Source organism: Balaenoptera borealis, assembly GCF_965194805.1.
Source record: "Balaenoptera borealis genome assembly, chromosome: 7".
Lineage (NCBI taxonomy): Eukaryota > Metazoa > Chordata > Mammalia > Artiodactyla > Balaenopteridae > Balaenoptera > Balaenoptera borealis.
The window spans coordinates 79054753-79081452 of NC_138864.1; the positions used below are offsets into that span (position 1 = coordinate 79054753).

The following is a 26700-nucleotide window of genomic DNA, read 5'->3' on the forward strand; positions in this document are numbered from 1 at the left end:
GGGCTTGCTAGGCCCTTCTACCGTGTGAGGATACAGTGAGAAGGAGCTGGTCAGAAATACATATTCTCAGGCTCCATCCCAGACCTAGGAATCAGAATTTGGGGGGAGGGGGTGGAGCCCTGTAATCTGTTTTAAACAAGCCCTCCAGATGATTCTTTTGCATGCTAAAGTTTTAGATGCACTGCTCTGTTCAACAGTTACCTTCCATAGAAAACAGGTCTCCAATAGTCCCACCCTTTACAACTGTACCATTCAGTAGGTTGGAGACATAGAAGTTTCCTAAATTTGGCTGGTAGGGCTACTTTGATGTTGAAAACTGGTAGTTCAGATGACTTTCTCTGTTCTTTCTTAACAAGGGAGTAAACGGCAAGGATACTTACTCACTGTTGTAACCATGTTTTACAGGAAGTACTCAGTGGATGTCTGTTAAATGAATGCATGCCTGAGTGAATGAGCAAGGCCAAAGAGACTGATTTGTTTCCTGGACTGCAACTTATGACACAGAATGAAAGCTTCAGGCTAGGGAGAAGGCCTCACAAAACTCTTAAGACTATCTGGCTAAAGATCTGCATCCTAATTAGGAAGGATTTAATGTCTTCCAGTTTCCACTAACGGCAGTCTGAAATATTTGGACTAACCTTCCCACTGAAAATAACTAAAAATGCTAAAAAAGCAGCTTTGGGGTTGGTGAACATGTGGAGATGGGGGGGGCAGTGGAGCCCTCAGACCTCATGTAAGTTCTGAACCCCTTCCCACATACCTTGCCCTATGCATCTCTTCCATCTGGCTGTTCTTAAGTTATATCCTTTTATAATAAACCGGCAATCTATCACCAAAAGATGAACAGTACAGTGTTCTAGAGAACAAAGAACATTGATTCATCACAGTTTCCACAGCACAGCAAAAAGAGGACAAGTCATTGTAGACAAGGACTCTGGCACACTCACCACGGAATCCCCAGGATATAGCATAGTACCTTGCAAATATATGGTGCTCAACAAATATTCATTGACTAGGTGGTTTTCCTAGAGAGCAGACAATGACATGATAATCTTAGAAAGGGAACCAATTGTACTTTGGGTTAAATTTTCTTGGAGAAGTTGAATTCTCTTTTTATTAGACTGTTTTGATTTGCTGGAAGAAGACAAAACAAAACAAAATGCTGAAAAGAAAAAAAAGAAAAGCATCTTCTTAAAAACAACTCATTGTTAATAAGACAGAAAGGGATACCAGGGCTCCATAAGAGGAAAAACAGAAATCCAGAGAGGTAAACAAGCACAGAAGCCACTTTTGCCCTTAGGGCAGTGCCGATTCTGGCGAATTTTTGTTTTAAGGGTTTTGCAGGGTGAGGAGCACAGAAATCAGCCAGGTGAGGAACTGAAAGGACACCATCTCCGCAATAAGCTGGGACCTTAAAAGGCTTCCCTCTCATGTTAAAAGAGAGTCAGGAATAAACCAGCTCTCTCGTCTTCTGCCCAAGTTTGCACCTGTCCATGACTTGAACTTAGATTTAAGTGGTCTGGGATACCTCCTGTACATATATATGCAAGACCAACAGGATTCCCTTCTGGAGGAAGGATTCTTGTGGGAATCATTGTCTAGGATGAGTTCTAAAGGATGAGTAGGACTTATCTAGGTGCAAGAAAGGGAATACCCTAGGCAGGGGGGAATAACATGTAAAAAGGCCTAGAGGTTAGAAAGGTTATGGAACTGAAAATTCCTGACAGTGTTGGCTCCAGAATCCTTCTTGGGGAAGGACTTGCTTGTTTTATAAAATATTTTGTTAGGTCGCTTGGTAAAGAGACAGAGACTCTGCAAGTACGGGTGTTGCTAACGACTCAAGCAACCCAAGATTTGTTAAGCTGCTCTGCAGTGGAAGGGATTTGGTTTTTTGCTCTCGAGAGAGGAGGATGAGAGGAAAGGGAAGTAAAGGGAGAGGAAGAAAAGAAGCCAGCAGGATGGTAAGGGATTGCATTGGGTGAAAAGCCAGTGAGAGAACTCTGGTGACAGCTGGGCTAAAGAAATTTTAAAAATACAGAAGCTATGGCTAATAAGGGGCTTTTAGTTATGTATTGTATGGTGTGATATGATTTTTCCTTTTGACCCCTAACTGATTAGTGAAATTTACCAGGCTCACAAGTGCTCTGTGTGGATGGGGTCTTTGGAGGAACCTAAAAAATTACTGAGTTTCACACCTGGGTCAAAACGTTGTTGAACAGAATCAGTACAGGTGGAACCAGTAACCCAAAGTCAGTAATGACCAACCCCCCACCCTCATCCCGGGAATCTGGATAAATTTTGAGGAAGGCTTTGGATTTCCAGAAGGCATGGAATAAAGATTTGAGTGGAACTTATCTGGATCTTAAGGGCTGAGAAGACAGAGTTGAATTTTGGGTTATATCAGTAGAGCTGTGTGAGAGGGGAAGCAAGAGAGGAAGACAAGGACAATATCCTGCACAGCCTTATAGGCCCTTTGGACTATACCATCTTAGCAATGGGGAGCCAGTTAGAAACATGGGAAGGGAGCTCAGAGAGAGAGGTGTGGACTGTAGAGCTGCTTTCTTCTTTGTACCAGGATAGCGCTTGGCTTAATGTAATCCCCCTGTACATATTTGCTGAATGAAATGAAGGAATAACACTTGGGACTGTCTTATATGTGGAATGCATTAGCTCATAAAGTCACTAGACAGGGGTTGCACTAGATAGGCATTGGCAAATTATGGCCCACAGGCCAAATCCAACCTACTGCCATTTTTGTAAGTAAAATTTTATTGGAATGCAGCCATGACCATTCATTTATATACTGGCTACTGTCTATGGCTGTTTTCACCCTACAACAGCAGAGCTGAGTAGTTTGACCGAGACTATAGCGCCTGAAATATTTACTATCTGGTCCTTTACAGAAGAAGTCTGTCAACCGCTGCATTAGCTAGTGAAGGAGAATCTGGTGACCACTGGTTTGGGGTGCTGTAGAAGGGATGCAGGATTCAGTTCTCAGACCTCTGAGGTATGATCTATGACTGTGATCAACAGCCACGGTTTGGGGGGCATGACAAGCAAAAAATATTTAAACACGTTTGATTAATGACAACCTAAGCTTTAATATCTAAGTTTTTAAAAGTTACATTTAAATTAGATGAGTTAATTTCTCAGCATCTGACCCTCATATATTACACTAGCCAAGGAAGATGAGCCAGTAGCATATGTTAATCAGTCATTTGGGTTGGCATTCATCTAAAGCCAGTAAGTTGCAGGAAACCATTTAAAATAAAAGGCAAAGCAAAAATAAGTCGTATTTCTCTTTCATTTTAGGGTCTTACATTCCCTGCCCCGCCCTAGCTTTAATATTAACAGAATTTATAGAAGGAACTAATTAAATTAAATATTGAAGTTTTAGGATTAAATAACTTCATAGCTTAAATGATACATGTCTCCAAAGCAAATAACAATAAATTATTAGTGCTGCAATCTTTAGCCACATAAAATTAATGTTTACTTGTTTTTGAGAAACATACATTCCCTATGGATGAACCAATATCTTGCTTTGGAGTGACTGTACAGAATTTTGACTCAGAGGGGCTGAATTTGGCCAGTAATTACTGGAAGGCATGATTAAAGGAAAGCCTAGAACAAACATTTTTAGACAGGAATCTAACAGTCAAAAAAAAAAATTCAGGAATCAGAAAGCAATGGGATGAAGCCAGAAACAAAAATGGGAACTTATATTTAATCTTAAGCAATTCTCAAGACACTTCCTTAATTGATGTTTATTTTCCTAATGGACTAGGGAACTTGCTAGAGGTAAGGAGATGTCAACTGAATGGAAAAAGGAGATAGGCGTCTGTGATTTTGAGTATCTGTACCTGCCATTCTTAAATTTTCAATGGAAGAAATATAAAAGAATACCACCTGCTTATTAATATTTTTAAAGGAGAGCAAGTAATTATACATAATAGTGACTAATATAATTGTTCCAAAATATACCAGTGAAGAAAGTAACTGAAGTACAAAGATTAATTTGCCCTCGGTCACTGGGTAAGCCAGAACTGCAATCCTGGTTTTCTTCTTGTTTACAGTGCTTTCTGCTAGCCCAGCGGTTCTCATAATAAGCTGAAAAACTTCTAAAAATGCAGATTCCCTAGCCCCAACTCAGACCCAGTGAATCATAATATCTACAGATAGAGCCTGGGAATCTGTATTTTCAGAACACTCCTCATGTGATTTTGATGTGCCCAGTTGTCAGACCAATGCTGGGTAACAATGGAGTTAGACTGTGTTGCCTATTCTGGAAAGAAAAAAAAAATAGGTGGATGTGAGGAAATAATTTTGCATCTCTGTAAAATTGCCAAGTTAGTTCAAAATACATTATAATATTTTAAAAAAATCATCCTTTTAAGTACATCCATGTTTAGAAAATAAAGCTGCTGAGAGCTAACACATTCTAGGACTCACGTTCATCCTTACCATTATGAAGGTAATCCCTAAAAGCCAGGAGATTTTGTTTTTCATTGTTTTGTTTTGTTTTTGAGATACCTTGAGGTTTGAGCTGGGAGCTACAGACCCTGAACCTGGTCTGTAAGAAGTAAGCCTCAGCATTGATAGGGCAGAGTTGCCAATATTACCCTGATGACATTTTCCAGAGCAGTTCAGAGGAATACCACTGTGAGAAAAGAGAACTTCTATTTCTGTAAGCTGCCCAGCTGCTTTTTAAAAGGAAGTTAAATGGAGGGGTTCTGAGAATACATGATCATCCTGGCTTTCGCATTTGGGGACTATGAAAGGAAAAAGTTCACATGGAATAAAATGGAAAGCAAATTTTATTTATTAGGAGGTAGGAACATGGTTGTACCTAGATATTGCTTCGAATAATACCTTATTATAGTTTATAGGTAATTGAATATATGCTGTGTTTAATTTTGTAGTTAGTTAATGAAAAGCAATATTTTCTCAAAGATGTTTCTCTTAGATTTCATGCCAGTTAAAGGGTTTTGGAGCCAATTACTAACCAACCATAGGACCACTTAGGTAGAGGGGATCAAAATTTCAGTGAAATGCCTATACGAGTGCTTTTGAGGGCATAGTGAGTTCAATCAGACATGGCAGCGCTAAATTTCTACTCAGATCCCTTTTGGCCAAATATAAAACCTCACATTGCTGCTTTTGATCCAGGGACAACTGCCCATCCCCAGATCACACACGATCTGCTAAGGGTTTCCTCTGACTCCAGGGAAGCCCTGTCTAATCTGATGGTCCTCGGAGCTGAGTAGGCATTTAGGGCTCACAGCCACTTTTGGGAATCAGGTAACAGCAGGTGCAGCAGGGACTGAGTCAGTAGAAGTGAGCTGAGCCCTCTTTCCCACAAATATGAAAATATTTCTTTTCATTAAGTGAAAATAGCAGTTTGCAAAAAATATGTTGAATATGATCTTTAAATTTAAAAACTGGAGAGGACACATATTGAGATATTAACAACGGTTATTGTTTCTGGATAAAGGAAGTACAGAGGTTTTCTTCCTTGTGCTTTAATTTCATAATTTTTCCTTTGGTTGGAAAAATGGAAAATTTGTTTTCTTTGTGGACTTCCATGATTTCTATATTATTTACATGGAAATGTGTTAGTTTTTGATTAGGGGGAAAAGCTATCTTTTTATTTTTTCATATAAAGAGTATGTTTACAAATTGGAGTAGATCCATGGAAGTCTGATCAAGACAGTGAAAGCCTCGATACAAGAAGAAAGAGTAAAGTCTGTTGAGAACCAGTGTTCGTCTGGCAAAGAGAACTTAGAGACAGCCAAAAGAATCTTTAAACCTTTGAGGGCTGCTATCCTGAAGATAACAGATTATTCTTATTTTGCATGGCTTTAGAGGGAAGAACCAGGGTCAGCAGATGGAAGGAGGAAATATTCTTAGTAGAAAGAAAATGATGTAACAATCAGGTGCATTAATGTGGTAGTGATGTCCCATTTTGGAAGTGTTTAAACTGAAGCCAGGTGACTTGTCTGATTTGTTAAGAAACGAATTCTTTTTTAAAAAACAATTGATGTATAACATTATATTAATTTCAGGTGTACAACATAATGATCCAATATTTGTATATATTGCAAAATGATCACCACAATAAGTCCATCCATCACTATACATAGAGTTTTTTCTAATGATGAGAACTTTTAAGATCTTTTCTCTTAGCAACTCTCAAATATACAATGCAGTATTATTAACTATAGTCACCATGCTGTATGTTACCTCCCCATAACTTATTTATTTCATAACTGGGTGTTCGTAACTTTTGACCACTTTCTTAAGTGAGAAAGACTTCTTAGATGAGAGATTTGAACAAGTGAAATTATAAAACAGACAAACAAGCAAAAGCAAGAAAACAATTACACAGGCTATTTTTCACCAAGGATTTTGAGATTTTTTTTTTTCTTAAAATGATTCAAATAAATCCAAGACAAAAAAGCTGGCACTAAGATCTTGGAAAATTACTTGTTTGTACCTGTTCCTCCATATGTAAAATGGGGGTAAGAATAGTACTTATAGGGCTGTTGTGAGGATTAAAAGAATTACTACATACAAAGCATTTGGTACAGTGCCAACACACAGCAATCACTCAGTATATGTTAGATGCAATTTTAAACATAATCTGCAATTAATGTGTTACAGGAAATTTGGTAAAGCAGAAGTTTAGATAGCAACTCTGAATAACAGATTCTAGGAGTATTTCTGAGCAAATGATATTAGCAGATGATAAGAACCCACTCTACTACTCTTTATAAAATAAAAAAAGTTTGATTAAAACATTAACTTACAAATGAAGGAACTGATCATTCTAGAGTTCTAGAACGTGGTAGATGAATTTGATGTTTGCCTTTTAAAAATACACACTAACTTTTTACTTCTTGCCAAGTTCCTAACAGATGTGGGCACTTCAAGGTTTTTAGTTAATTGTCAGGTTATGCCTTCCCTATCATGTGATAAACAGAAGAGGCCCATAACCTTAAATGCTTTTTCTCACATAACAAAAATACACTAATATATTAAAACCCTTCTTAGTTGTTTGCTTTCTCTGGTTTTTGTTTTACCTGTCCTCTGAGGCAGTTGGGCGAGCAGCTGTTTGTAGTGGGGTGTGCAATTCATTAGAGTAAAAGGTGTCTGACGGTATGTCAAGCTCCTTCAAGCTCCCTGCAGCAGTAGGGCCTGCCATGAAACACCTCCATGCTTCTTGGCTAAAAAGGCACAATCTGGAAAAAGAAAAGGAGGGCACACTTGGTTAGGGAGTCAACTGACTTGGTTGCTATCACACTGACCCTCCCTCAGGGCAGGCAGGAAATGAGCTTTGTACTGCTAAATTGTTCAACCCAACGCTGCATAGAAATCATGGGCTTCCTTCCTCAGGGAGGGCCCTATCTATGGACCGTGGGGTGTCATGGCAGTAATAAATAGCAACTTAAGTTCTATGGAAATGAGTTTCAACTGAAACAAATCCACAAAGTGGAAGATGTTCTAAAGTAGAGTCTCAACACTAGGTGGATGACATGTGGGCCCATATAAGGCCTCTACCTCGCAGACATCGACTGACATTCCAGTCTTGCCTCAAGTTTAAGCATAACTATTCAAGAAAATTCAGCTGATCCCCGCCCCCCGCCCCCCGCCCGCCCAGGTCTTTTTAAAAAGCAGGGAAACTCATCATCCAACGGAATCAACAGCTGTGCTTCTAAAACCTTCAGGGATTCTGAACGAGAAGTTCTTTGCAGAGAGGTGGAGAATCAGTGGTGCAGTATGAGCGGGACCCCAAAGTGAGAATCCCACCCCTTCCTGGGACTTGGACGGGGAAAGCCAAAGATGCACCTTGGCTAGGACCGCTGAGGCCTAGCCTCCAGGGCCAATCATCAGCGCCCCGCCCAGCGGTGCCTCGGGGGTTCGGATGCACCTGGGACATCAGCCTGGGAACCGCAGGCGACAACGCCTCCTCTTCCCCTCCCCAGAGTTGGCGGGCCTCAGCGGGGCGTGGAATTACGCCGTCGTCCGCACCTGCGGCCCGGGGGAGCTTGCGTGCAGGTGCGGGTGAAGGAGAGAGGGGGACCGCAGGCAGGCCAGGGGTGGGGTTGAGGGTGCCTGTGACGGCGACCGTGACCGTGGCATTAGGTAATGCATTCTTGCGGGGCGGCGGGCTTCGAGGAGGCGGGCAGGGGCGGCGGTTAGCTCTTAGAGTTTTCGGAAGAAGCCAGCCCACGAGCTCTGGGACCCGTAGGAATTGGAAGCCGGACGGAAGGTGGGGAAAGAGGACTAGACTCCCAGTTCAGGGCGAAACGGGCTCTTCGGCTGCCCCAGGCCCTGGGCCCCGCCCCTTGCATCGCCCCTGGCCCTGCCCCGCCCCCCGGCGCCCTCTGCAGGCCGCGTCAAGCGCTCCTTCGAGGGCTCATTGTCCCAGCGCTGCTCCCGGCCAGGGCGTTCTCTCCTGTGCACTGGGTGGTGGACGAGTGCAGGGCCAGCGAGACTCTGGTGAGGTGGGAGCCTCTGACTCATCCGTGTTCCTTACCCACACCCCCGCCCCGGTGGGGAACAGTGCGGCCTAATCGAGGGTGGCTGCCGCAGGACTGAGCACGTGCAGCCCCTGGATTGCGCCGGGCAGAGCCATGGCTCTTCCTCCCCTGGTTGGGTGCGGACAGGGCAAATGGGCAGTTGGCCTGCGGTTGCCCTACCCAATCCCCAAAGACCTCGCCCATTACCTCAGTTACCCTCACCCCCCTGCCAGATCCTCTCCAAAGAAACGAGTGCGCACCACCTTCCTGCACCAACAGGACCCTGAGATTCTGTGATGGCCGAGAACAGGGCCCTTGAGGAGGACCCGGGTGTGGGAAGGTTACCTTTTGGTGAGAGGCTGGCACTGATCCTGAGGGAACGCAGGAGAAGCTGGGGGCAGGAGTGAGCCCCTCTGAGAAGAGAGGTGTAACAGAGCCGTTCTCTGCCTGTTTTAAATCAGCCCGCCAGTGAGTATCGATTTTGTGCTGTGCCTTCTAGGTGAGTGTTAGCTGACGTGAGAGAAAGAGTGGTATGTTAGAGGACGCAAAGTGGTAATTTTGTATTTCTGGTCTGTTTCTTAGTCCCTGCACCTCTCCCCGACTCCTGTACTTATCAGCCACTAAGCCTGGAAGAGTAGATTTTTCTGGAGGTAGACTTGTGAATTAGGCGAAGTTTGACTTTCTCTTTTACCCCTTTAACATATTTTTTTTGGTTTTCAAAAATTTCTCCTAGAAGTTCACCCTAACCTTTTTGCTGCTTTGTGTTTTCAGGGTCTCCCATGAAATTATCTTGCCAGCCCAGCCCGTTTTATATACCTAGCCTCCCAGTACTTTCCATACTCCACGTTTTCCCATGCTTGACCTTCATCCAGTTTCCTCCTGGCTTGATTCTTCCTGGAAGGTAATAACTCAGTGTAATAGATTCAATCGGGGATATCTGATGAAGCTGCGTCACTAGCCACGTGTTAGTATGAATGTGGATGGTTGTGATACGAGGGAAGTTGAAGCAACTTCAGGTTGACTGACCAGGATATGTGGTGATAGCCTCCAGGTTGTAGTGCGTTTGAAATTTTATTTTCAGTCAAGTGAGTGTAAAGGGTAGGAAAATGTAATTACTTTTACCTTTGTTATTTTCAAATAAAATTTACAGGCAAGAAAATATTTGTTGCCAGATCTTTGTGAAACAATTGTTTCCTTTGGAAATGCCTCTACATCTGGAAGATGCTTAGGGATGTCAGGATTGGTTCTATTTGACCAACACTCCTTAATGTAGGCTTTTATGATTCAATTCACACTGCCTCAGCCATCAGGTGATGTGTATGTGACCCCCCAGCAACACATAGTAGCCTCCTATCCAGGTGTGCTCAAAATGATTGACTTCTTATATATGTCGTGGCCACCATTGGGGTCAGTAGGCTCAAATCCCCTTTCTATTGATACTTCTCCTGCCATGTTGACCTCTCTTTCACTACCTCATTTACCTTAATGTATTTCTTGTTTGCTTTTTTGCATCACTAGTAATCCTTACAGCACGGAAGATGAAATTCGGAAATGAAAAAAAATGTATGCATAGAATATTGTGTTTGAGTTGACAGAAATCCCAAACTACTAAAGCCAGACCTTTAACCTTTAAGAAAGGAATATGCAGGAAATATATAATAACGTAAAGCATGAATTATAGTCTATAACCTTTTTAAAAGTTAACCAAGTGGAATTTGATAATGAATAAAATAAGGTTTTGAGGGACTTAGTACCTATTGGCAGATATGAATTTTTTTTTTTTAATGTGGACCATTTTTAAAGTCTTTATTGAATTTGTTACAATATTGCTTCTGTTTTGTGTCTTGGTTTTTTGGCCACGAGGTATGTGGGATCTTAGCTCCCTGACCAGGGATCAAACCTGCACCCCCTGCATTGGAAGGCACAGTCTTAACCACAGGACCACCAGGGAAGTCCCAGATATGAATATTTTTATTTTGATCTTTTTTCCAGTTTTATTGATATAATTGACATATAGTACTGTATAAGTTTAAAGTGTACAGCATAATGACTTGATATATATATATATTTTGAAAATGAATAAAGGAAAACCTCATTCAAAATGGAGTTGGGAAGCTGTAAGGGGGAGCTTTCACACACATACCTCTCATCACAGCTTAGTTTACACATCCCAGCCAGAAGAAGCTTAATTTACAGCAGGAAGAAGGAAGATTTTTCTTCTTGCCTAGAAATAACCCAACCGATGAGAAACTGCTACAACCCTGAAATCTCTCTCCTCCAGTGAGCTTTTAAACAAACAACCCCTCCCAACTTCCTATTTTCCTCTATAAAAGAGCACTCCTTCCTTTGTTCTCCAAACTGTGGTTTGCCATAGTTTCCATGGCCCAAACTGCAATCACGTGCTGTTCCCAAATAAACTTGATTTTGCTGGCTAAACCGTTACCTTTTTATTTTAAAGGTTAACATTACTTGGTGTCAGAAGGGGGATCTGAAGGAGATGAACCCCTGAAGAATTAATGATCCCTGGAATCATGCACGGTACCCCCTTGATCCTCTTGTGCTCCCCACTTCCTTTTGGTTCGCTAAGTCTCCTCTCAGATTCAAACTCCCTCCTTTTGATTGAGCTCTCCAACTTTATTTGTGATCTGTTTTTGTTTTTGTGAAGGCATTGCCCTTTTGGTGAGTACTCATTTGTTTTCTGGACCTCTGGTTTTGAAGTATGGGATCCCAATTCTCTAAATTCTCTCAAGAGTCCTCCTTCTGGGACCACGGCTGATTGTATGTTCAAAAACTATGGTCCTTTCTTTTGCATATTTTTAACTAAGTGGACCAACTTAACCAAAAATAGTTTATAACTCCAGGGGTCACTTTTGGAAACTTTCGACCTCTTCAAACTTGTTTTTCTCAGAACTAAATAGAAGACCATGGCTCTAAAATTAAACAAACCGAATAGGATGTGTATTTTAATTGGTACCTGGAGGCTTCCAAATGCATTCAGTACTCTGAAATTGCCTCTTTACAAAATATCATTTCTGAATTAACTAAGGCAAACAAACAATTGCAAAAAAATGAAAGTCTTCTGAGGCCTCTTTTACTCCTCCTCTTCGTCTTCAGCACCATATTCTTCTTTTCCTTCTGCACCATCCCCCTCCTGTATACCTTTGTTTCCTCATTCTAATTCTCTCACTGAACTTCCCTATTTCTCTGAACCTCTGCTTCTCTCCCCCTCTCCTGAACCTATTAAAACCTGCCCCTTTAAAATCAGACCCTCTGAGGATCCAAATGCTAAACCCTTAATTTCTTATGTTCCCTGGACTAAAGCTGAACTATGTGCCATAGTCAAAGATTTTTCTCAGAGTAAGTGAGGATCCCCACAGGATTGCTGAGGAATGTAATATAGTCATTCAAACTTACTTTTGGTTTCTGGTTTCTCTGACTTACATCAGCTAGTTCAGGTGCTTGTTGGCGAAGGCCAGGCCCAACACTGGATGAAACTACTAATTGGGATGGTCCTGAGACCTGCAGACAAACCCTTGCTGTTGCTTTTTTATCATATGATCAGGCTCAGGGAATCACCAGGTGACTCCATTTGGCAATTCCTAGGGCTTTCCCAAAGCGAGTCGATTGGAATAAAGTTCAGGCTTGTACCCAGAAACCCAGTGAGCCTGTGTATGACTATCATACCTGGCTCTAAATTGTCTTTAAAGAAAATTCTGGTCTTCCTCTGAATGTTGAACCCACTTGGGTAACCTTTATCTCTGTGTTCAGTAACGGGCTGAACCAGGATCTTTCTCTTCTAGTTGAAAGGACCAGGATGGAATGAGAAACTATGTCCATTCCAGATTTAGTTAATTTAGCAAACTAGCTTGCCCACACCCTAGATGATTCAACTAAAAGGAAGACCACTAAAATCCTCAGTTTTCAACTCCAGCAAATGGAGGCTTGTAAACAAAAACAAAACCTTCCCAGTCTTTGCCATTATTGCAAAAAGCCAGGACACTGGAAGAAAGACTTATAAGCTTAAGCACTCCAGGTACCTTCAACCCTCTAACCAGCCTTTCCCATGCTCTCTTAACTCCCAGTGATGGGACTGCGAGGAATTACAGGTTTTTCCTCTCAATTTTCCCCCTTAATTGACTTGGAGAAACTACTCTCCAGTTTAGGAATGAACCTCTCTCTGTCCTTATTGAACTGGAGCTACACCCTTGGTGCTCAACCCACTGTTATTAAACAGCCCCTCCCTTGGAATACTAAAATGGTTCAAATAGTGGGGATCTCAAATAAATCTCAACAGATTTCTGTTACTAAACCCATCCCCTTTTGTTTAAGCCCTCTAAGAGATAATCACCCCTTTCTCTTTAGTTCCTCTGCCCCTATTCATTTATTGGGCCAAGATTTCTTAGAAAAATATCATCCTGGAATTTCTTTTTCCTAAAAGAAGGAAATAATTCTAGAATTTGATAACAGCCAAAATAGCTGACTGGGTGAATCAGCTGACCCTTTAACATCTTTTATTTGCTCTGTCTCTGGCAGCACTAGAGCTAATTCTAAGGACACTAATCATTTGTCCCTAATGGATCAGCTACCACCCTCCTTATGGGCAAAATCTTCAACTGATATTTTCAGAATCCCCAGTGCCTCTCCCATTAGGGTACAAATAGATTCCTCAAAGCCTCTCCGCAGAATCAGTCAATACTCTGTAAATAAAGAGACCCTCCAGGGCATTAAGTTGATAATAGAAGACTAAAAGACCCAGGGCCTCGTTATTTTCTGTACTAGGCCCTGCAACATCCCTATTTTACCTGCAAAGACATCCAGTGGTGGAGGGTGGAGATTGGTCCAAAACTTCTGAGTCATAAACAGTGTTGTCTTCCCTTATCACCCTATTGTTCCTAATCCCCATATTTTATTAGCCTCCATACCCATCGAAAGCAAATTTTTTTTTTACCATGATTGATTTATGTAACATCTTCTTTAGCATCCCTGTGGATAAAGCTAGTCAATATCTATTTGCCTTTATTTGGGAAGAACAACAATACACCTGGACAGTAATGCACTAGGGTTTTACTGAGAGTTGTTCTTACTTCTCACAAACCTTAAAAACAGATTTAGATAATACAAAATTTCCTAGAGACTATTTTATTGCAATATGTACACTTGCTTCTCTGCTCCCCTTCTCAGGTCTCCTCACAGGAAGACAGCATCCACCTGTTAAAGCTTTTAGCCTCAAAGGGGCATAACCTTTCTAAGGATAAACTGCAGTTTGTTCCAACCCAAGTTATTTCAGGCACCTGATCTCAGAACAAGGGCTGCACCTGGATCCAGATAGACTTCATGGCATCTGGAACTTACCAAAACCCCAAATTGGATGTCAACTACAAAGTTTTCTTGGGTTGGCTGGCTACTATGGGAACTGGTTTCTGAGCTTTTCTCTCATGACCCAGCCTTTTTATGCCTTACTAAGGAACACCAAACCTGACCCGATTACTTGGGAAAATCAGGATGACCTAGCTTTTAATACCTTAAGGGAAAGCTTGATAATCCTTCTTTCCTTGGACACCCTAATCATCAACTTCACTATTTCCTCTTCATATATGAGGAGGGAAACACTCTTGGAGTACTTACCCCCAAACATGAGTATCACCATTGCCCCATAGGGTACTACAGTCAGCAGGTAGACTCTGTGGCATGTGGATACCCCTGGCCTCAGAGCCATTCCAGCCCCATCCTTTTAGTTAAGGCTACTGAAGAATAGTCATGGGATCCCCTCTAACGATCTTGATCTTTGTACTCCATACAGTAGAAACCCTCCTGAATTCTCATCACACTTATCACCTTTCAGCCAGTTATCTCACCTCCTACAAAAATCCATTTGCTAACTGTACCCCACATAGCTTTCTTGCTGTAATAGCTTTAACTCTGCCACCCTTCTTCCCTCCTCTGCAGACGATACACCTCATGACTGTTTGACTTTGATAGATAACATTTTGACCCCTCGTGATGATTTACAGGAAACTCCCCTAAGGCTGAGTTTTCATGGTTTACTGATGGTTCTTATTTAAAGGATGAAAATGGTAAATTTTGTGCTGGATATGCAATCGCAACTCCTTTTGAAGTTATTGAGGCAGCACCTTTGCCTTTGGCTACCTTGGCCCAATAGGCTGAATTATATGCTCTTACTCGGGTTTGCACTTTAGCTAAGGGCAAAACTGCAAACATTTATACTGATAGTATGCCTTTGGGCTTGCCCATGACTTTGGAATGCTATGGAAACAGCAAGGTTTCCTTACTTCTAATGAGAATAAAATTTAAAATGGCTCTTGTGTCCAAAATTTATTAGATGCCATACTCCTACCAGCTGCTTTGGCTATTATTAAGGTCCCTGGGCATTCCAAACTCAACTCCCTGGAGGCAAAGTAAAGCATGCCACGGATATTTCTGCCAAGAATGCTGCTCTCAAAAGACCAACAATCAAACCTCTGACATGGTCCAAAGTGGTGTTTCCCCCAAATAATAATCTGGAAAAATTGACTAGAGGTGCCCAACAATTGGCTTCAGAAAAGGAAAAAACAATACTGGAAATCTAATAACTTCGTTCTATAAAAAGAGAGAACTCTGGTTTGGGCCAAATAATCTGGTCTTACCAGAGACTCTAAAATTCCCATTACTGATAACTTTACATGCATTAAACCATTGGTCTGTGGATAAAATAATAATGTTTATGAATCAATACTGGTGAGGAAATATTAATAAGGCTGCACAAAGTGTCTACTTTTCTTGTCCCATCTGTCCAAAATACATTCCTGGGAAACTGTCTGCACTGCCCCCAAACACTTTATTTATTTATTTTTTAAAGATGAAAGTTACTTTAATTTATTTTTACTTATTTATTTATTTTTGGCTGCGTTGGATCTTCGTTTCTGTGTGAGGGCTTTCTCTAGTTGCGGCAAGCGGGGGCCGCTCTTCATCGCGGTGGGCGGGCCTCTCACTGTCGCGGCCTCTCTTGCTGCGGAGCACAGGCTCCAGACGCGCAGGCTCAGTAGTTGTGGCTCACGGGCCCAGTTGCTCCGCGGCATGTGGGATCTTCCCAGACCAGGGCTTGAACCCGTGTCCCCTGCATTGGCAGGCAGATTCCCAACCACTGCTCCACCAGGGAAGCCCCCCCAAACACTTTAAATGGCCCAATAGACTATTCGAGTTTTGGCAGATGGATTTTATACAACTTCCCCTGTCCCATGGGTATAAATATATGTTTTATTTTAAACATTAAAATATGTTTTAGTCATGGTTTGTTTGTTTTCCTACTGGGTCAAAGCCTTTCCATGTAAATAAGCTACTGCCTCTTAGTGGCTAAAATGCTATTAGAGAAGTTTACCTCTACCTGGGGAACCCCTCCTGAACTCCATAGCAACTGGGGAACCTATTTTACTAGTTAAATATTACAGCAAGTCTGTGCTCTTTAGCCAGTCCTATAGCATTTTCCCAGTGCATATCATCCTCAGTCTTCAGGACCAGTCGAAGGAACAAATGGCACCATCAATACTCAATTGGCAAAATTTGTGGGAACGCTCCAACTACCTCAGGCAAAAGTATTGCTGTTGGTCCTTCTAAATCTCAGATCCACCCCGACTGGAACTCATAAACTCTCCCCATGGGTGAAATAATTGCTGGGTGCCTCATGCATCTAGCTCCCGCTTCCTTTGATCCACAGCTAATAAAAGGAGGTATACTTCAGTATTACAAAGTATATACTGCAGTATTTCGTCCATTGAAAATAACCATGCTTTAGTAGAGCAATCTTTCCACGGTGTGCTCTCAGGAGATGAAGACCTCAAAACACCATACTTTGTGGCCTGGAGATTTTGTTTATTGGAAAAGACATATCCATTAAGACTCTCTTCAATATACTCCAATGAAGATGTTAAAAAAAAAAATTAAAAAAAAAAAAAGACTCTTTTCAGCCACAATGGAAAGGGTCTTATCAAGTGTTACTGATCAATTCTTGTGCTGCCAGACTTCAAGGAGTTGACTCCTGGATCCATGTGTCTCATCCAAAGAAAGCTGACCCCCTGCCTCCCTGCTCACCACCACCCAAAAGAAAGCCCTAAACCCTGACTGGACCTGCACACCAACTGATGAACTCAAACTGAAGGTTTCCAAGAATCAAAGCAGACAAGAGCTGAAGGAAACAGCTTTCACAAGATGACTGGACCAGGCCTGTATATCCTTTTCTCACCATTGCTTCTTACCTTATTTTCTCCCTCTCTTCTTAGAGAAAGATAATGCTCTTATTCCAATGCATTTCCCAATCTATTGCAAAAAGGAGAAACCTTTCTGACTGTTGGATCTGTCACCAGAAACTCTGATCTGTTCATGAGGTTGAACATCCCTTGGTCTTATCTGTAACCAATTTCTCTTTAATCGCAAGTGTTATTGCTGACTATACCCATAAGCCTATGTTTGTTACCTATCAGGCTATTATGACCAAGTGTTCCCATACTTTATTTCAATCTTTCCCCAGTCATACTAAACACCTCTACCTTGGTCAATTGTACAGTCTTCACTCCCCCACATTCTTTTCTAAATATGATCTGTCCCCATGCACCCAAGGGAAATACAAACGGGCTGACTCCTCTTTGCAAGGCTTTTAGAAAAGACCCTTTTAGGATGGGATGGACCTTCACAGAATGTTATCCCAATTCCTTGTATCCCTGGCTTGAAAAGGTCAATCAGGAAATTCCAGCTAATGGATTTATCAATAACCAGACCTTAGCTGGAGTCCTCTGTGCTATAGCTGTAGGTACTAGAGGCTTCAAATTCCTCTAGTGTCCTTGATTTTGTCTCCCCTATTGACTTTGGGTTTCCCTAAGAACTCCTTCTTAAATAGAATCTACACCTTGCAGCTCTTTCAGATGTTATCTGTTATTATTATACTAGAACTTGTTGATGTGGTGGTAAGGTGTGGAGGAGGGGAAGTGTTCTATAATATTATGATAAAATCTCAGTCTTATAGTGGGCTTGTGTTCCTGGACTGTGGCCTTTACAAGTCCCCTCCCCCCCACCCCCCCACCCCAGGTGGGATAAGGCTCTGGTAAATTCTTTCCTCCTAGGGAGTAGTAAGCATTTGTTACGGAGAACACCCTGGGCATATTTTTAAATGACTACTTTTCCCCTACCCTGGTCAGAGCCAGGAGGGAATCTTTCCTGACTCTTTATCATGAAAACCTGGTGGGGTTCCTAGAGACAAAATTCACAAAAGATAAAACCCTCTAAGACTGCAGCCTCAAGAAGTTTTTCACTCTCTTGCTAATCCACACTCAGCTTCCAGAAACTCATCACAATTATTGTTTAAGTATTACCACCAGTTTATGGCGCCAATAGCTTCTGCTCCAGGTAAGCAGAACTCAGCTATAGTTTTTTGTATTTGTCTGTGTCTTCAGGTTTTAGGATGATGGTTTTCCCTGTGACCTCAATTCTCTGATGGGTCCAAGAAAAGTCATTCGTTTTTAGTTCAGACTTTTTTTTGTAAGGACAGGAGTAGGAACTTCTAAGGTCTTTACATGTCAGAGTTGAAACTAGAAGTCTAGTGTATTTAAAACATCTTGACCACAGTTTATTTTATACCCATTGGCTCTAATTTATGAGTCATTTCCGCATCTGCTTTATTAAATTACCAGCATATTACCTTAAGTTTTTTGAGGCTTGGTTTTAGACTTTGTTAGGGTGAGCCTTTTCCAGTTTTGTCCCCACTCCTAGAGCGTGGCCTTTTAAAAAAGGGTCTCAACTGAATGGCCAGAATGTTTACCAGAATCTGTCCACTCTAGCTGGGCCTGAACGCCAGTGTCTCGCCAGCACAGTTCAATGTCCAGAATCTCTCTTCAGCTCTCATGCTCCTAGCAGCTGTCCTCTTCTAGGCCTCCTAGAGTCTTGCTATGTGGCTGAGACCACCCCCCCCACAACCCCCACCTGCTAGTGTTCTGAGTCCAAGATCTGTGGGTTTCCTTTGAGCTTCCAGTATTTGATGCTCTTACTTTTTTCCTCTGTTTCCCCAGCCCTAGGGGTGTAACTGCTCACTGTCATTGGTTTTTTTTTTTTTTTTTTTTTCTAGTCTCCTTTAGCTCATTCAGGCCTCTAACATCTGTGTAATCAATTTCCTACATTAAATTCCCTCTGCTGAAATGCCTAGTTTGGTTTCTACTTTCCTAACTATACATATCATACCATGCATAGTTAGAAAAGAAAAAAAATGTTGAAAAGTAAGAAACAGAATGAGATCTAAAGCACCATATCATTTACTTAAATTAAACACAGGCAGAAAGACTGTTATAATCAAGATAGTGACATTGGTCATTCCCAACATCAATTCCCTTCACAAGAAGCCCAACTAGTACAACTATCCATAGATAAGACACTGTTGTGAAGATACCCAGAACCTGGGGTGAGGCTGAAGCACCCCTGTGTCCACAGAGACTGAGAAGAATCATATTAGAAGGGTAAGAGGAGCAACTACACTCTGACCACGTTGCCCCTCCCTGTCTGGCACAGTGCCACACTGAGAGGACCCCACAACAGAGCCCAGCCTACAGCGCAAAGCTCCTTGACATTGGTCTTGGAAACAATTTTGGATAACACCAAAAGCACAAGCAACAAAAGCAAAAATAAGTGGAACTACATCAAACTAAAAAGCTTCTGCACAGCAAAAGAAATGATCAACAAAATGAAAAGGCAACCTATGGAATGGGAGAAAATATAATATTTGCAAACAATATATCTGATAAGGGGTAAATATCCAGTGTATATATAAAGAACTCATACAACTCAATAGCAAAGAACCCCAAATAATCTGATTTAAAAACTTGCAAGGCACCTGAATAGACATTTTTTCCAAAAAAGATGTTCAAGGTGCATGAAACGGTGCTCAACATCACAAATTGTCAAGAAAATGCAAATTAAAACCAAAATGAGATATCACCTTATACCAGTTAGAATGGTTATTATGAAAAATACAAGAGATAACAAGTGTTGGTGAGGATGTGGGGAAAAGGCAACCCTTGTGCACTGCTGGTAGGAATGTAAATTGGTGCAGCCACTATGGAAAACAGTATGGAGGGTCTTCAAAAATTAAAAACAGCTACCATATGATACAGCGTTTTCACTTCTGAGTATATATGTATCCAGAGCAACTGGAGTCACTATCTTGAAGAGACCTCTGTACCCCATGTTCATTGGAGCAGTATTTACAATTGCCAAGAGATGGAAACAACCTAAGTGTCCATTGATTGATGAATGGTTAAAGAAAATGTGGTACATATATATAAAATGGAATTAGTGAAAGGAATTTAAGCATCTACTCTTGTGTGTGTATTTTAGTTACACACATATCACTTTATCAATATATATCATAAATATGTACACAACTCCTACACATATTGTTGTTAAAATATGCACATTAAAATGAGACATTTTACAAACTTATGGTTACCAAAGGGGAAAGAGGAGGAGGGATAAGTTAGGAGATTGGGATTGACATATACACACTACTCTATATAAAAGAGATAACTAATAAGGACCTACTGTATAACAGGGAACTCAACTCGATATTCTGTAATAACCCATATGGGAAAAGAATCTAAAAGAGAATGGATATATGCATATGTATAACTGATTGACCTTGCTGTGCACCTAAAACTAACACAACATTGTAAATCAACTATACTCCAATAAAAAATTTAAAAAGAGACATTTTATATGTTTATATATGCTACTAACCAAGTTTCTTCATTTTTTTCCATTCATTTATTCCATAAATATTAATTGAACAACTACTGTGTGTCCAACACAGGGCATGGAAAGTTGAAAATGTCTGCTCCCTGATTTCAGAAAAATTCTCCTGTTTAGTAAACCATTGCCTTCCGAAGTGGGGTGAACCATCACCAAGATGACACAAGATGATTCGATAGAGCATGGAAAAAATTTTAGAACTTCTGTACATTTTTAGCCCAACATTTATAATGTCTGTTTTTGTTATATTTTATACTGGACTCTATTAATTCAGTGATACAATAAAGGAAGAGTATGAGGACATAGGCGCTCATATATTTTTCAAGGGAGTATAAATTGGTACAATATAAAAAGAAGGCAGTTTACCAACATCTATCAAAATTATGACTAGAGCATTATGGACTAGGAATCCCTCTTCTAGGAATTTTTCCTACATGCATGCACACATAGGGCTTGAAAATATGCACAACTGGGCTCTAATGCACACACAGATTATTCAGTGTAACACTGTATGTAATAGGAAAAGATTTGACATAACTTAAAAGTTCACCAAATAAATTGTTATTTCTATGCAATGGGATACCAGGCAGCCATTAAAAAGAATGATGATACTTTTTATATATTGTCTTGTAACAACCTCTGAGTTATATTTTAAGGTAAAAAAAAAGTACTGGGGCTTCCCTGGTGGCGCAGTGGTTGAGAGTCTGCCTGCCGGTGCAGGGGACACGGGTTCGAGCCCTGGTCTGGGGGGATCCCGCATGCCGCGGAGCAACTAGGCCCGTGAGCCACAACTGCTGAGCCTGCGCGTCTGGAGCCTGTGCTCCGCAACAAGAGAGGCCGCGATAATGAGAGGCCCGCGCACCGCGATGAAGAGTGGCCCCCACTTGCCGCAACTAGAGAAAGCCCTCGCACAGAAACGAAGACCCAACACAGCCATAAATAAAAAAATAAAAAAATAAAAGTACTGAACAGTTGTGGAGTATGCTACCATTTGTGTAGCAAATGAAAGAAATATGTTTCCTTATAAGTTATGTGTGTGTGTGTGTGTATATATATATATATATATATATATATATATATATATATATATAAACATTTCTTATATATGCATACTATTTCTAGAAATATGCACAAGAACCTGGCCACGTTGGTTGACTTTGAGAAGGGGAACTGATAACTGGATCTCAGTGGAGGGAGGGAGGTGTTTCACCATATTCCTTTTTTGCACCTTTTGAATTTTGAACCATAGTACCTATTTGTTGCAGATTGGGTTTTCTGGAAGCAGATGCTGAGATGGAGTTTGGGGTACAAGCTGTTTATTAAAGATCAACACCTGTGGAAAGAAGGAAAGGAAGCAGGATTGGGCAGAGGGACAAGTCCATCTGTTATATAAGCCTGACAAAACCTTGGCTAACCTCTGGGGAGCTCTGGAGCACTGATGGCCTCTCAGAGCAGTCCTAGGTTGGGTGGAAAGGGTCTTTTTACCCCTGCCTCAGTCAGGCATTGGATGCCTCTGATCTGGGAAGGGCGTTTTGGTGGGGTCAGGTAGCTCTCTGCAGCTGAGGCAGTCCCTGACAGAGCTGACATCTTGGGTAGCAAGTCTTATTTTGAAGGGAGATCAAGGTAGTGTGTCTCAGCAATGTCATTACTTTTGCTACCCGTACACTTTGTGAGAATTTGGATGGATGTAAAATCCCAACAATGTATGAAGGAGGAAAAGTCATTTTCAGATGAATAAGTCTTCAAACAATGTACCTTCCAGGCACCTCTTTCTACCTGTTTAAGTCAATGATTTTACCCCCGGTCTTTGAATTCTAATGCAGTTTAAACTGATGCAAGTAGTATAATCATGTTTTTTGATTTTTCTTAGAAATTTGAACCCATACAGAAAAAAATCCTTAACGTATTAAAAGTAATTGCTTCTGGGAAATAGAAATTGGGGGTAATGTGGTTGGGACTTGAGACAGTGGTTTTTCATCCAACTGGAACACTTTTGAGAGTGAAAGAGGGGGCACTATTAATAATTATACTGGGATAAAAGGCATAAATCAGAACTGTCCCTGGAAAACTGGGATGCAGTCACCCTAACTATAAGCCTTGCAGAATTCTTTTGACTTTTTAAACTTGCGCATGTATTTCTTTGCTAAACATAAAATTAATCTTAAAAGAACATTGATAAGGTTTTGGAAGTCAATTAGTACAGCTTCACACTTGCAGAAATGACATCTGTGATAACTCATTTTTGATATTCCTATCTGTTGTATAACTATCCAGTCTCTGCTCAAACGCCTTTCCGTTGCACGTGTGGGTCAGATCTATTCCTGGGCAACTATAATTGTTAGGAGCTTATTTCAAAACTGCTAGTTTATAACTTTTGCCAATAGGTCATAATACAGAAGGCTTTCTGACTAGCTCTGGTTTTAGATGTGCATCACTTTCATTAGTCCAAAAGAAGTGACACCTCCTCAGCTTTTCTGCACCACTGTGCTGTGTTTATTAGTATTAGAGTGAACAGTGCACACAGACCTGAAAAGTGGGGAGAGCAGGTTTGCTTAGGCTAAGAAAGAAGACTTCAGAAATGATTTAGTGTCTTGGGTAAGGTCAGGAATAACTCTACAAGGTAAAAGCCTTATCAGGTTTGATTGGCAAGTGAAAGGCTCATGCATCAGAGAAATCGCTGACTTCGTTGTTGTGTAACCTCTGGCTCCATGCCTGCTCCATTCTTCTATCAGGCTGCCACCATTGCCCTCCTGCTGTCCTCTATGATGTAGGACATGGCCAAGATTGACACAGAGAGAAGGCTGAAGGGACACTTGTTAAAATGTCACCCACACAGACTGAAATCCAAATGGCTTAATTCACCTTGTTACGTTTTAATCAATGAGAGTGAAAAAGTAAAGAGGTTGTGGTTTCTAATCAAAGGAAGTAATGCTTTAGTTACTGAAATGCAAATGGCCTAATCGGGAGGAACAAAAATTAAGAGAAATAATTAACAAAAATTAATCAGGTCAAAAAGTTATATTAAGAGGAAACTTAAAGCATCTCTGTTGCAGTTAGATCTGCAGTTGGTTTGTGGTAAAAGAAAGTATATATAGAAATTCAAGAGTCAAATGTAAATATTTTAGCATTTGATCAATTTGTGACTTCAGTTAATATTTCAATTTTGTGATAAATACGACCTTTGCATTCCATTGTAGATATTTTAATGTAGAGAGAACCTTGCTGATTCTTAATGGGTACTGTCTGTTTTGTTTGTTTAAGTATTCTGCCTTTCCTTAAGGATGTGCTGATTCCCTAATGCTAATAATCCTTAACTCATAGGTAGGCTCAGGCTGCAAAAATGTTTACTTTTGCCTACTATAAGCTGTTGAATTGAGATGATTGTGCATTGGTTTAAAATTTTAAAGTTGTTAACTGAGCCTTTAGTGTGCAGTATATTGTACAGTATAAAACAGGATCTTAAAGACTTTTTGTTGTTGTGGTGGTGGTGTGGTTATTATTGTTTTGGTTTAAGAATTTAAAATTAGTTACGTACAAATGTGGAGCATTTTCTTCCCTCTAGTGGTTAAAAATAACTTTGCAATATCAGTTACCATTCAGTGCTTTAAATTACAAGGGAAAAGCGATGTGATATTTTAAAAGCAGTTTGAAAATTATGTAGGTGCATTGCCGTAGCTAATTAGTATTGCTGCATATTTTAAGAAAGTGAAACAATAGTTTTATGTTTTATTAACCACAATATACCAATGCCTGGAAATCTGCCAAGAGGTAAAATAAATTTTGAGACAGTTTTTCTTCATGATTAAAATAATATTTCTCTATCTCTACAAAGAGAGTATTAATTCCACATTAATCTCATTATAATATTATGCCACTCCTCATTCTAATAGTGATTTTCCTGTTGACTCCTGTAATACATTAGTTCCTATATTTAGGAAGAGAATAATGGGTGATAATACTTCCCATTTCCTAAGCTACAAATATGATAATGTGTATTACCTTTGTGTTACATTGTGAGAGGAAAACTTCATGATATATGAAAAACAAAAATGGGCTATTAGGAAGAATGTGATAGAGCCCCGAAGTTCAAAGAGAAGTGCTATGACACAGTAGGTGAATGGCTGTTGTCCATCCTCCATTTCTCAGGGAAATTAAACTAATCAAATGCTTCATTTTCATTACTGTTCTGAAATAAATGTGTTCTCATATCTGACTGGTAACAGAACCTTTGCTGTCCCAGGTATTTCTAAAGAAGCACTAGCTTCTGCCCCAGGTGAATACAAAATAGTATGAACTAGTGAGATGATAAAATACTTCAGGAGAAAAACAAATTAGCAACAATTACTTTCTTTCAAAATAAGCTTCAAGGGAATTTAGGAAAAATTTAATGTTCTGGTGAAAAAATGTAATATTCCTAAGTAAGTCTGTCAGAATCAGAGCATCTCTAAAAAGCATCAACCTTATTGTTGTCAGAGGCATTTCCTGGCAGGCAAAATAATGTTAGAGCTTTGGGTATGGTTACTTAAATATTAGTAATATGAGTATAATTAGAGAATAGTTCCCGACTATGTAAAAAGTAAGTGAAATGGACTTAATACCACTGAATGGTACACTTAAAAATGGTAAATTTTATGTTACGTATATTTTACCATAGCAAAATAGAATACATTAAAAAAGGCAAATGAAATCTCCCTGATTTTTTAATGTTAATACTTCTAACAGTGAATAAAATGTGCAACGTCTAATAAACATTTTAGGAACTCAAGGCCACTTAATAAGTAGTAAGATAAAATAAACATTGGGTATAATGTTCACCAGGTAATATTTTCCTAATTCAGTCTGACTCCAAACAGCAAAGTGATTATATTTTCCACAGGGCTTTCAGTAACAAACATCAATCTGTGAGAAGCAGGGAAAGGCTGCAGCACCCGAGTACTCCCACAATTCATGTCGTCGGGCTGGGACAGGCTTACTTTAGATTTATTTTAATTCCCTTATTGCTTTGTCCCACTTCATTAATGGGATTGGTAAGAAACTGCAGACAACCCAGGGAGTGAGAGACCTAACCCGGCAGGAGCGTACTTACTGATGCCTTTCTCCCACGCCACTTGCCAGTGACTGTGTAATTCAGTGGCTCTCTTGACCTGTACGGTTCTCCCACTGAAGCAGAAACTGATATTTGAGATTCATCAACAACAATAGCACTTTGTTTGCTGTAAGGAAAAAAAATCATTAGTTGCTTCTTTAGAGTCTAAGTTAAAAATGGTACAGTGTTTCTTCTGTGATGTTTTTACCCTTTATGGTCATTCATTCTGATAAGGTAGGCACCTCCCTACCTGCTCTTAAGGTAGATACCTTAAGGAGTGGCTAGGTTAAAGCTGTCTAGGAATCTAAGGTCTTTTTTTCTCTCTCTCTTCCTTTCTTCCTCCCTCCCTCCTTCCCTTCTTCCCTTCCTTCCTTCCTTCCTTCTTTCTAAAATCTGTATATAATGTTTAAAACAGTGAGACTTTCTTCCTGGGCTCCAGTGCACTCATATTTTCTATTTAAAGCTTCATTCAACAAATGTTTCCTGAATGCTTACAGTATTTGAGGGCTGGATGGGAGGTGGTTGACGTGGTGGTGGATAGGATAGTGGATGGAGGAGGAAGAGTGTAAACTTTGATGTGAAACAGACCTCGGTGGAGCCCATTTGTTAGCTCCCGTTTTTTAGAATGTTCTCTGTGAGCTCAGTTCTCATGTGTAAAAATGAGCATAACAGGAGTGGTTAAAACAGCATTAAATGTTAAAACAGAGTTATCGTAACAATCAACAGTCATTATTATTTAGCTGGGGATGGGATACAAAGAAGATTAGGACAGTCTAGTTCAGGGGCTCCTAATTAGGGATGATTTTGCCCCCCCAGGGAACATTTGGCAATGTCTGGAGACATTTTTAGTTGTCCCATTTGCAGGGTGGCATCTAGTGGGTACAGACTACAGGTGCTGATAACCATCCTATGATGCATGGGGCAGCCCCACAACAAAGAATTGTCCAGCCCAAAATGTCAGTAGCGTTGACCTTGGTCTAGTGAAGGAAAAAAAATTAAAATATGCTATATATTTTATACAACAAGGAAGTGAGCTTGAGGAGAGGCTGGGCAGACCCTTCTGGTTGCCTATCTGATACCCATGCTCTATTTTTCTATCATCATCGTGGTTGAGGCAATGTGCCCAAAGGAGAAACTACATTTCCCAGCTTCCCTTGCAGATTGGGGCAGCCAGTGACATGAAAGAGGAAGTTGTTGGATGGGGCCCTTTGGAAAAAGAGCACACCTGTGCTTTGCCCCTTTGTTTTTGCTGCGAGATGGCCTGGTGGGAACCTTGTGCTTAGGATGATGGAGCAGATTTTTGGTAAGTAT

General features: G+C 40.6%; 1 protein-coding gene and 1 long non-coding RNA gene across 2 annotated transcripts in view; one reads left to right on the top strand and one right to left on the bottom strand.

The window, feature by feature from the left end:
* The window catches only part of SPMIP4 (sperm microtubule inner protein 4), a 45501-nt gene extending 37884 nt beyond the window's left edge, over positions 1 to 7617 (bottom strand). Inside the window, 2 exon segments of the mRNA XM_082398714.1 lie at positions 7083 to 7165; positions 7167 to 7617. Of these exon segments, the coding sequence (XP_082254840.1) occupies positions 7083 to 7165; positions 7167 to 7217 (134 nt within the window). The 5' untranslated portion in view covers positions 7218 to 7617.
* LOC309631805 overlaps positions 1 to 15354 on the top strand; it is a 61001-nt gene extending 45647 nt beyond the window's left edge. The window contains exon 3 of the long non-coding RNA XR_014246564.1: positions 10981 to 15354. This is a non-coding gene — a long non-coding RNA (uncharacterized lncRNA). The remainder of the gene's footprint in view (positions 1 to 10980) is intronic.
* The last annotated feature ends 11346 nt before the right edge of the window (positions 15355 to 26700 follow it).